This window comes from Bemisia tabaci, chromosome 7, assembly GCF_918797505.1.
Source record: "Bemisia tabaci chromosome 7, PGI_BMITA_v3".
NCBI lineage: Eukaryota > Metazoa > Arthropoda > Insecta > Hemiptera > Aleyrodidae > Bemisia > Bemisia tabaci.
This window is the reverse complement of record NC_092799.1, coordinates 22,773,979-22,786,103: the sequence shown is the minus strand read 5'-3', so window position 1 is coordinate 22,786,103 and position 12,125 is coordinate 22,773,979. Positions and strand designations below refer to the sequence as shown.

The window sequence follows — 12,125 nt, the reverse complement described above, 5'->3', positions numbered from 1 at the left end:
GCGCCATGTGCATGTGACGTTTCAAAACTTACGCGGCCATTTTATTTTTATACAGAGAAAGTGTGGTTGAATCCGTTTGAAAATTTCACTGAATTTTCTTTGTATGCTACCAATAAAATTCAGTGACATTTTCGAACGGCTTCGTTGATCACTTTCTCTGCAAAAAATAAAACGTCGGCGAGAATTTTTAAACGTCACCTAGCGATTGTGATAGTTAGGTCGGAAGGTGACAAAATCTCAACTATTCATCTCTCTCTTTTACATCCCAGTGATCAACTCGCCGGCGTTGAAGCGACAGTGCATCAAACGCTGCCATGAAATGTGGGGTTTCGCGTTCGTACCCTCATCAGAAGAAGCTCCTTCGGACCCAGCGGAATTCTTCGCGTGTGGCCGGTTAGTTCCGATCACGAACGGCGATGTGTCTCGAGATCCAGAGCCGTACCTCGACGTGGACCTTCAGCCGGTCTTCGGATGCGACTGCAAGATAGACTGGCAATTCTACAGCCTCATGGGCAAGTTCAGGGTAACAAAGTTTTACATGAATCATTAAAGCGCCAACTACACAGAGAAAAACCCCATCACTAACGTTTGGTTAATCCTGAAAGTAAAACACAAAATAACCCAAGACTTTGGTTGATTCTGGCGGTTCCGAGTCTCTACATCGTTTTCCGCGCTAAATTCACCCGCAAACTGTATCAATATTGACATAAAATTACGGTTGGTTTGTGTTCCACTTCCTACATTAACGAAAATGAAAAACAACTTAATCAGCCAAAATACACATAATAAAAGAACAATTCAATTTGGGGAAAAGGCTGCAAAAACAAGAACAAAGGATCGCTTTGTCTATAGCTTTCAAAAACCAGTTCGCCATGCAGATTAATCGTAAACTCTGTTATCACGTTTCAGGTCAACTCCGCCGAGTTCAATAAAATCAAGAATCATCCGGACACCACGGTGGAATATGCCGTGGACTGGCTTAAACAGGCATTTCAGGGTACGGGAGTGAACATTTTGAGTCACGAGGAATACCATATGCAGTGGAAGCAATTGTTCAGGAAGAGAAATTGGCCGGACCCGGAGCAGTTCGCGTACCACTCCATTGAACGGAATAAAGCTGCCGGAGGGGAGGATAACGAGAAAGCAGATGAACATTACTGGGAGAATATGAAATTCTACAAGAATCCACCTCCTCCACATCCAACTAGAGCTCCATCCACACTTACAGACAATGAAAAGAAAGAAAAAGAATGATGTCAACTTCGGTCATATGAACCAAATGTACGGTGTTCAACATCGGCCGTATTGTTCGGTTCATGTAACCGCTCTCTCGGTTCTGGGAGCCGAAATGAATTGAATTGAAATTAAATTAAATTAAATTAAACGTAATAAAGTAGAATAAAATCGGATTCTATTTTGTTAAAATTTACCCCCACACGTGTGGGTTTGCCAAATTCAGAGGAAATTAAATACGTTTACAGAGACTAAGGTTGATGTCAAATTCTTGTTGTGCCCAAAGACATAAAGACGGAGCGCTAAAAGCAAAAAATGAAGCTTCTTTTCAATCACCTCTACTATTGGCTAGAGGATTGTCGGCGAAATCGAGACAAGTTTGAAATTCAAATGTTGGGCGGGAACTAAATAAAATTGCGAAAACAAAGTATTTTAGGTTGATTTTTGCCCAAATTCACTTACACACTCATATTTGTATAACTTTAGGTTAGTTTTGGTCCGTCGTCGAGCGATTAATTTCATTTTGGAGTAACGGTCATCTACGACTGTAATGGCCTGTTTGAACCGGCAGAACCACCATGAGCAGAAGAAAAACTAACTTTATCTGAGATTACTGCCTATTACCGAGCAAAAGTAGGTGTTATATAATAGGACGCAGTCCCAACTTTCTTAATATATTCGTTCTAGGCATTTAAAATACGTTTCGAAGAAGAAATGTGGAAAAATCAAGAGGACAAGTTCAAATCAAATTTCCGTTTGCCGCCATGGATTCCCGCGCTCATTTACACACTCACACAAACACCCAGCGCCAAACCAGGCTTCACTTTTCCCCCGTGCTTTTAGATACGAGCACTCCGTCTTTATGTCTTTGGTTGTGCCCTAGAGACCCACCTAACCTTTTTTTGCTTCGCGCACAGCAATTAAAGATACAGGTAGTTCAATCAATCAAGCTCATCAATCCATAACTGCCAAGGTCGTGACCTTGCGCGTGACTTTTTTTAAAGCTCGCATTATTTCATTCCCTATCACATGTTGCATTACCAAACAAGTGACTCCAAAAACTTGCTGCGTGCGTCCGCAGCTTTTAATTTTTTTGTTTTTTTTTTCTTCTTTAACGGGCTTGAGAGCCATCATCGCTAATAGTATAGACACGCCATCGGCGACGTTTTAGGTTCAGACCGAAGCTGTAGCACCCAAATTCGGAAGTTGCAGTTTCAGAGCCATGGGCTATGAACTCAGTGAACCTGACGCGCCGATGATATCGTCAACCACCGGCCAAAGTATCACAAGCGCCATGCGACGTTTCAAAATTTCCGCCGCCATTTTACTTTTTTTACAAAGAAATTGTTGGTTGAGTCTTCTTGAAAATTTCACTGAATTCCAAAGGCAGCATGAAGAAACTGCAGTGAAATTTTCCGACAGCTGCGTTGAACAATTTCTCTCTAAAAAAAATGAAATGGAAGCATAAATTTTTAAGCATCGCATGGCGTTTGTTATACTTTGGCCCGATGGTTCAATGACGAACGATGACGATGACGATGACGGATGATTTCATGACGATACCTTCACTTTTTGAGAAAAATCGGAACTATACCCACGTGAGAAAATCATGTGTTTGTTGGTTTCTCGTCATCCTTAGTGTCCCTTTATATTGAAAGTAAAGACAATACGAATCCTCTCTCGATTGGTTCCCGTGTTTTAGCCCTGAACAGTGTCACAGACGGGAAGAAACCAATGGACCACTAGACAAGGTACGAATTTCAGCATTCTGATACATGTCTCTTAACCAAAAATTTACGTAAAACACGATGCGCACAACGAAAATTACCAAAATTAACTCCTTCCGAAGATATTTAATGATTCTTGGTGCGTGAATTGAAACCACCTGCTCATGAAAACTCAATGCTCTACGTGATTCACATCGCGCGCTAAACGTTATCATGAGCGTCTCTGCGATAAAAAAATCTGGCAACCTCCATCTTGACACTTTGGCTCAGCTATAGCGAATTACTTATAGTTTGAAAAACACATGGTGGGAAATGAACATCGCTCGATTGAGAAGCTTGCTGAAACCGTTGTAGTGCGCGATTTGACTCACGTAGAGCTTTGAGTTTCTTGTGAGCGGGCAGTTCAAATTCCTCGTAACCAATATGAAATAAAAATGTTAATATCTCCGTTAGGAGTTGGTTTCAGTAATTTTCGTTGCATGAATCGTGTTCTACGTGCAATTCTGGTTAAGAAGCATGTATCAGAATGCTTAAATTCGCACCTTGTCTATAGTGGTCCATTGCAAAGATTATAAACTGGAATGGGCCGGGGAAGTGGGGGCACGGCGAGGAACAAACGGAATGAGAGAAGGAATGGAGACAAGAATTCGGGAATGAGGAGATCAAAGATTACAAAAAACGCTCAATTTGTGTAATCTCTATTCCCGTTTGTGACATCCATGCGCCGTGTTTTCTTGACTCTCTCTATAGAGGGACTCTAGTCAAACCGGGATTAATTCCACTCGTACCGTTGGAAATCTCGAGGGGGGGGGGGGATACCCTGGGGTTCGGACTTTTTGCATGGCAGGGGGGCAATTCACATTGCTGAAATTCGTACCATGTTGCCTGGGCAAATGATTTGCCTTCAAGCAACCGGCTACGCAAAATGACTGTTATGGCGCACGAATAGTGGTATCAGAAATTTTGTATTGAGATTACGGAATGGGTTGAAGTTGAAGGCGCTCTTCTGTATCGTGCGTGATAGTCCACGTACAAGGATGTTGACTAGTAATGTTCATAATTTTGAAGTCTTCAATCGAGCCGTATCTTTGAAAAGTTCCGCCGCCGTTTTATTTCTGTACACGGAAATTGTTGGTTGAATCAGTTTGAAACTTTCACTGACTTTTATCGGCAGCAAAAATAAAATTCAGTGAAATTTTCGGACAGCATCGTTGAAGAATTTTTCCTTGAAAAAATATTATGGCGGCGGAAATGTTTAAATGTCGCATGGCGCTTGTGATACTTTGGCCGGAAGGTGACGGTTTGTCGAAACACCTAGTTTACAGGTTTTTGGAGTGGAAATAAAAGACAGGTGAGAGTGGAGGATGCGATTATCGTTTGAGGTCATCTAGGTGGTGTTCTCTGCTCACACCTCATCTTCGCACCAGAAAATCATGATTAGTGCGTCAGAATATATAGGCGTTAGTGAAACACAATCATATCGAGCAGATCTTCATTTCCACATGAGCCATGCGAGGCCAGCAACAACATGGACAACAGGGCTCACATGGCATTCGAGATCCTCCCTCTCAAGTTGGAAGAGCAACGATATCTGATGGTCCTTGAGTCTTAACTTCTCAGACGGTACTGGAAGTAAGTGCATCAAATTGAAATTTGTAAATAATGAAACTTGCAATTTGTACTGGGGGTGCCGGGCCTCTCTCACTGAAAATTTCGGAAATCGGAATCGGAGGACGTCCGATGAATTCCAAGGATTTTTTTTTTCCTCCTGACTCATTTAACTCGGTAATCCAGGATTGCGCGAAAGGTCGAAGAAAATATATGAGGATTGCGCGACAGAAGCACCAAGATTGCGCGACATAAGCACCAGGATTGCGCGAATAGAAATCAGAAATCAAACCTTAACATCTCCTACAGAAATGAGCGAATTTAAAATGAAGTTAATTTAAGGTAGAACTTTAGGTAAGACAGGAAACAGTTGGAAAATAAACGCATTTTGACAAGTCATTAATGTCTTACCTGCTTCTGATGATAAATAAAGAGAAGAGATTTAACGATAGTCGCGGGTATAAAGAACTATCCTAACTTTCTTCGGAAAAAATATTTAATAAGGAGAAACGAGACAACGTTGGAATGCTCATACGGCGGCGTAGACATACCTTTTAAGCTCTTGTATTTGATGCCGCGATGATTCGAATAACGCGAGTTCGAATAATCACGCCATGCACAGTGCGATCGGCGTTAAACGTAGCTCCTGCATGACATTAGGAATACTTCACGCATTGCACCAAACAGTGCGGTCGGCGTCAAGCCCATGTTAGCGCCTACAAGACTGCATGAATACTTCTCGCATTGCGCCAAACGCGCACTGCTGTCGGACAGTCAGCATGAAACGCATATTAGCGCCTACAAAGACCACAGGCTTTGTAGTCTTTTGAGAATGCTGTGGGAATGCGTGTTATCATTCTTGACTTTCAGCTCCATTTTTTAGCGTAATTAAAGGGAAAATATGTACCCTCGTTTTAACGATTCAGAAACTCGGGTGATATTTAATTTTTTTTTTTTTTTTTTTTTTTTTTTTTTTTTTTTTTTTGGTTACATTAAAAGAAAATAGAGCGAACGAAAATATCGCGGCGAAATCGTCAATAATTTACTTGAGATCATTTAGGTAAATTCGCGGAAACTTTTCAGAAAAACTGTGTGTAGCTTTTAAAAAACAGTTGTTAAGGTGTTGAAGTGGGTCCCTTCAGGTAGGTGACGGAGAGGGCGTCCAGCAAAACGGTGAATAGAGGGCATCTGTCAAGAGATGGAGAGATGCCAGCTGTCGGATGATCTCTACCATGATAGATTTCTGTTGTGGGTAGGCGTCGCAGAGGACCCTAGCGCGCCGTAAAAGCGACTTATACATACATATTAAAAGTAAAAGATATAAGTGGTGTATGGCATTGCAATCGGTGATAAATAAACGCCGCCTTTCAGGTGCACCCGTCGGGTTTTGAATACATTCATCTCTTAAAAAACTTGATCATGGTTGCTCTACGATGTTTTACGTGTAGTTTTTTTAGTGGTTGGCGGCTGCGTAGCGGCCACAGGCCCCGAATTCACTTTTTAAATGTATGAAAGCTCTCTCTGGATCATTCGTACTGAGGGCTATCCATCGAAGAGAGAAATGCCTGAAAGTGGGGAGAGAATGAACAGTCTCCCACGATGTAGTTATCTACCAAGGTTGCCAGATTAACGCTTCCCCGTTGAATATTGAATATTCGCGCAAACATGTGAGTTTTCAGTATCAGACACATTTGCGCAATCCTATGTATCTCCAAAAAGGTAAAAAAGGAGCATTCACGCAATCCTATCGCAGCCATTTGACTGTACCTTTTGTGTACAGCTGCCCTATCATTAGTTACGCAGTATCAAAATATAAAAATTGAAAAAAAAAAAAAAAAAAAAAAAGTCTGCACGTGTGACACTGTCACTTCGCGTTTCAAGCAAATGTTAAATGTTGAATAATTGCAAAAAATGACGATACTTAGTTTTAATGTGTTAAAAGCATAAAATGTGTGTAAAACAGTGTCCGTTTAGCATAAATACGTCCACTTGAATGAGCTTGAAAAATCGTCCTTAAAATGAGGGTATATGTTCGAGGATTCCCACTCATCCATCGCCTGGGTGAAGTTACAAAGATATTCTGGGACCATGCAAGTTCCAATTCATCGAGCAATTTTCATAATGATTTTAACTATGTGTGTTTCAAACATTATAGTGCTTGGTCTCAAAAAAGGTACGACAATGTTTTTCAATCTTCAAATGCAAATTCGGATGTATGAAAGATAAGTGACCTAACTTCACTAACTTCCACATCATGTCTGCTCCAATTCATGCAAATTCTTGAAAATCACTATGTTTATCTGTAGAAACTGTATCGTGATATTGAGCTATGCTAGTAATCTACTAAGTTTATCTAATAACGCAAAGAAGAAAAATGTTTCAAATTCCCATTTTGTGTTTTTTTCACATTCAGAATGTATTATTGTAAAACTGAAACTTGTTAGCAATTGATATAAATACGCATGATCATACCTCCAAATTTTATTTATGCTAATCTAGATGAAATTTAGGGAGACAAGTTCAACAATTTTTTTCCTTCTATGAGAAATAAAAATGTTTGATAAAAATTTGGTTTTTGTCCTAGGCCCATCAAGAAATCTTTCTAAGAACAGCAGCTTTGGAAGTTTAACGAGCAGTTTTAGGAGTAGCTTCGGAGGAGGAGCCAAAAAAGCACTGGAGATGTGTCCCACTGGTCAGTGCATTTACGATGTTTCATTCGCCGGTTAGATTTACGGTTAAAATGAGAGGAACTTTAAATCGACGGTGAAACTACCAAACCACGTATCTCGGTTTGCGACGTCGCAGACTTCCTGTCATACTTTATTTTTTAAATGAAAACGTATACCGAACGTAGGCCGTCACCAAGGCTAACAATCTATTTCTCTCGAACGATCAGGCATTTATTTATTTTTATGAAATCAAATATTTAAGAAAAACAAAATATTACCCAGAAAGCTCTGATGAATTCATTCTCTGGTCATGATTGCGTACATTCATATGCTATTGCTCATCGGTATTTTGCATCCTTGTATCATTGTCGCTCTCCTTGACCAAAATTTGACTTGCGCTCATAATGCAATACTCTAAATTGTGCTTTTTCCAGGTATCGGGGCTGGCTTAAAAAAGCTGCAAGGTATTGGAGGCAAATCCCTCAAATCTCTGTCAGGAGGTAATACTTCATTTAAAAATACATCCTTACTTATCTCCCCTTACCTTTTCAGTGAGTTGATTTAAAGTATCGAGTTTATTCCTCATATTTTCATGAACAATTAAATCGAATATAAGTAAATACATATAATTAACCAGGTAGTCATAAGTCAAGATCACGATGACGCGGAGTATATGACCCGGAAGTTGGTGGAGGAGTACCGCAAATGGGGCCTCGAGGTTAGTGTCCGTAAGACAAAGAAGATGTCAGTCGGAGGTGCTCAGCAAAGCATAGTCCTGGAGGATGGTCAACATATAGAAAGTTGCGAACAATACAAGTACCTGGGGGTGAACCTGACTTCGGATGGGAAGCTGGATCAGGCCATTCGCGACCGTAATCTTCTAGGAAGGAAAGCCATCGCCATGCTTAATGGGATCCTTTGGGACCAAAGGATTTCCAAAGACAACAAGAAGAGGATTTATAACTCGGTTGTCAGGCCTATTATCACCTATGGCAGTGAAGTGTGGCAGTTGAAGAAGCGGACCCAAGAAATGCTCAAGGCGACCGAGATGGATTTCTGGCGAAGATCGGCTGGAATCTCGAGGAGAGAACGTGTCAGGAATGAACGTGTCCGAGAGATAATGGGCGTTGAGGGGACGATTGTGCACGATATCATGACCAAGCAATTGGTATGGTATGGGCATGTGCAGAGAATGGCTGATACCAGGTTGCCGAAGAAGGTGTTGGAGTGGGTCCCCCCAGGTAGGCGACGGAGAGGGCGTCCAGCCAAACGGTGGGTAGAGGGCATCCATGAAGAGATGGAGAGATGCCACCTTCCGGAGGATCTCTACCATGACAGATTCCTGTGGAGAATAGGCGTCGCAGAGCGCCCTAGCGCGCCGTAAAAGCGGCTCATACATACACATACATATAATTAATATAATTATAAAAGTACCGAAAGAAATGTTATTTCCTATTTTATTTTTTTCTCTTTCCAGGCCTTAGCCGCCGATTGACGAAGCAGCGTACCAAATCCTCAGGTGGTATGATATATTTGGTTTTTACTTTTCTATTTTTTTTTTTTTTTTTTACCAACTTTTTAGATTTCACATACATTGCAACTTATGACACATTATTTGAATTTTGCTAGGTAAAAATATGATCAAAGATGACCACCTTTCAGTATTATGGGTCCACATCGTCCTGAGGGGAAAACGGAGGCATTCTCGCAGTGGGATTCCAGTGAAGCATTTTCGAAAGAGTAGCGTAAGCTTCTCTTCAATTCTGCCCTGAGATGTCTTAGGGTTAATTTTTTCAGGTTTCTTGGGTTGTATTGGGGTAGTAAATCTAAATAAAACTATCGGACAGAATCAGAGTTTTGGAGGCATGTAGTGTATGATTCAAAATAATTAGTCTCGAAAATATGAGGGGACATACAATTTTTAACATGTCATATTGAAGATAAGTAATTTTGCAATCGTCATGAAATTTACAACATTTGTTGGCATAAAACTGTACCAAAGCCACGCGGAACTTATATATGATGACTTGAAGGAGAGTTTAACGTCGAAATATTCAATTCCAATCTCTGGACCCCACCTGAAAGAGATACTGAAAATCACTCATTATACCGTGCTAAGGAAAAACGCCAGATGAAACTCCAGGCGTTGCAAAATTTCCTCGAATAGAATACTATTTACTGGGTAAGTTTTGAGTGTTTATCTTCAAATTTTTAACAATCTCATTCGCAATTTAATCTAAAATATTTAAAAAACTCAAAGGAAAAGTAGGAAAAACAATTCTCAAAAGCACATGTCTTATTCGAGGAAATTTTGCAACTCTCAAATGCCCATACGGAGTTTTCCCATACTGCCGTGCTAAGTAAAAACGCCAAATGAGCCTTCAGGCGTTGCCAAATTTCCTTTGCCAAAACACGAATTCCCTGGTAAACTTATGAATATATCTCTTGGAATTTCTCAGAGAATATTGTTTGTATTTTGGTCTAGAGTTCCTGAAAATTTCTCGGAAAAACATTCATAATTTTCCTCAAAAATAAACATTTTATTAAAGGAAATTTAGCAACTCTCGAATGTACATAAGGCGTTCTTCCTTAGCACGGCAGCATTCCCGCACAAAATCACGTTTCATTTCGCTTTCCATGCTCTTTTGCAGACAAACGGTCGAATAACTCGATACATTCAGCTACAGTCGGCGCGGTATCCGACGTAGCAAGAGACGTGCCCATCGAGGTACCCATCGACACTCCAGTTGAGTTGCCTGCTTCTTCTTGCATCACCATCACACCAAGCCCAGTCACCATGCCCAGTCCTGCTTGCACAAGAGACATCAGTCTGCCCAGATGCTCATGCTCAGCTTCACCCAGACGAGCCGCATCCTCAACACACTCTCCAAGAGGCTCCTCCAGAAGCTCGCCCAAACTTTCTCCGCAGCTATCCCGCTTGAACACACCTGAACCTTTACCCAAGAGCCCCCTTGCACGTTCGCCTAGTCGTTTGTCCCCTCGACCACCTCCTCATTCGTCGAGAAGTCAACCCGGACGTGGTTCGTCCACGCAGAGGGCGAAACAGTCTTCCACCGTTTCACCAAGTGCCGCAGCTAGACAACCGTCCAGAGGTTTACCTGAAGTCCCTCTCAGAGCTCCGCCTAAGCTTGAGCCTGTACCTCCGCGAAGTTCACCCAGGCGTGAAAATACGCCCCCACGAAGTCCATCCAGGCATGAAGCATCACCCTCGCGAAGTCCTTCACGTAGAAGAACTTCTGATCATCGATCTTCTTCGCCTGGTGTCACGCGGCCAGGGTCCCCAGTTCCTCCGAGGAAATATGGGGTCCGTCTTTTCCCGTGGAAGCCTGTGGTTCGTAAACCAGCTCTTGGTGTTCCGCCTAGCTCGCCACCTCGTCCTCCGAGCCCGGATGTACCTTCTGTTGACCCGAACGACCCCCAACAACTCTTATATAATCAGATTCAGAATCAATTACTCGGATACTTCGGTAAGTTGAAAGAGACTATCTTTGAAAATAATGTACAACCGGTCACATTCATATTACGCGGCAAAAAATCTATTCGCTCAAAAATTATGATTCAGGCATAGTTTGTTGTTGGGTGAATCATTTAGACAACTTGACCACTAGTTATTCGGTGCAGTCACGAGCACGTCCAACAAAATGTATCTATGGAGTTAAAAGCCTTTTCATAAATTATAGGCAATGAAATATTTCCCCGTTGTTTTTTCATAGTTAACATTTTTAAAGCCAGGGATTTTTCTTTTTTAAAAATGTATTATTCATACTTTTTTTTAAACAAAAATCCTTCAATTGTTAAAATTGTTGCGCATGACACTGCTCCACATTTCATCTAATCAAAACCACAGGGAGGATCAATGGAAATATTAGTGCTATGCTAGTCAGTGTAGTGTGTCAACTCACTTTGAAAATTCGTTTAAAAGTCTTATTTTCAATACTTGGTATTTAAATTTATTATTTCAAATGTATTTTTGGTTTGCCCATATCAGCAAAAGATGACCCACCTAACAGAATATTGCTTTGGCACCTGCTGGATAAGGCTGCCATTACCAGGAGCCAAATTGCACAAAAGGAAAGCGAAGAGAAATCTAAAAAATTTCTTCTTAAATATTGTTTGCCCGATCTACCCTCCTCTCATCATGTTCCGCGTAAGTAAACCATCAACTCAATTTTCTTCAACGAAACGTAAGTATTCTAGTGAGAAACGGATGACCCATGCAGGAGATTCTGATTTTTAGAAAAGATGAAGAAAATCTACCTACATTCGCACACACACCCTCACATACACATCAGTCTAAATTAGGTGTTGAGCTACCGCACGTGATTAATTTCTCCCGGGTATATCTTATCAGGGATAAGATGTCTGCATAATATGTTAGTATGGACGCGGCGAATGTTGACAAATATATATCAGCATTTATCACAAAAATTCGTGCTCCCAAATTGTATTTGCATTTTACCTTTTTTCGAAGTGGTTATTCGACGGCACCGTACCGACAAATAATGTTTATCCGACGGTACCGTACCGCCGAATGACGTCATCCTATCTTTTATAGTAAGCTTTGTCCAAGACAATCTCCATCCAAGAAAATCGCCATCTACCTGGGCAAATCAAAAAAAAAAAAAAAAAAAAAAAAAAAAAAAAATGGTGGTTGTTGCGAGACTTGTCCACAAGACCTGGTTACGTCACGAATTGCTCACAAGACCTGGTTACATCACGATTTGCCCGGGCAAGGCACGGAGTACATCTTCATTTGAGGATCGGCTCAAAATCTCGTAGAAGACTTCGTAATATGCCCGGGCACATCAACACAAACATTCAGGTTACATTTCTTATTGCGTAGAAGTTAATTGGACTGAGTTAAGCA

At 41.1% G+C, this 12,125-nt stretch overlaps 1 protein-coding gene across 1 annotated transcript; it reads left to right on the top strand.

The window, feature by feature from the left end:
* The first annotated feature begins 179 nt into the window (after positions 1–179).
* Positions 180–2,044, top strand: LOC140225133 (uncharacterized). Its single transcript, XM_072302899.1, has 2 exons — positions 180–523; positions 910–2,044. Exons 1-2 carry the CDS (start codon positions 320–322, stop codon positions 1,252–1,254), a joined length of 549 nt encoding a protein of 182 aa, XP_072159000.1. The 5' UTR covers positions 180–319; the 3' UTR covers positions 1,255–2,044.
* Positions 2,045–12,125: the final 10,081 nt, after the last annotated feature.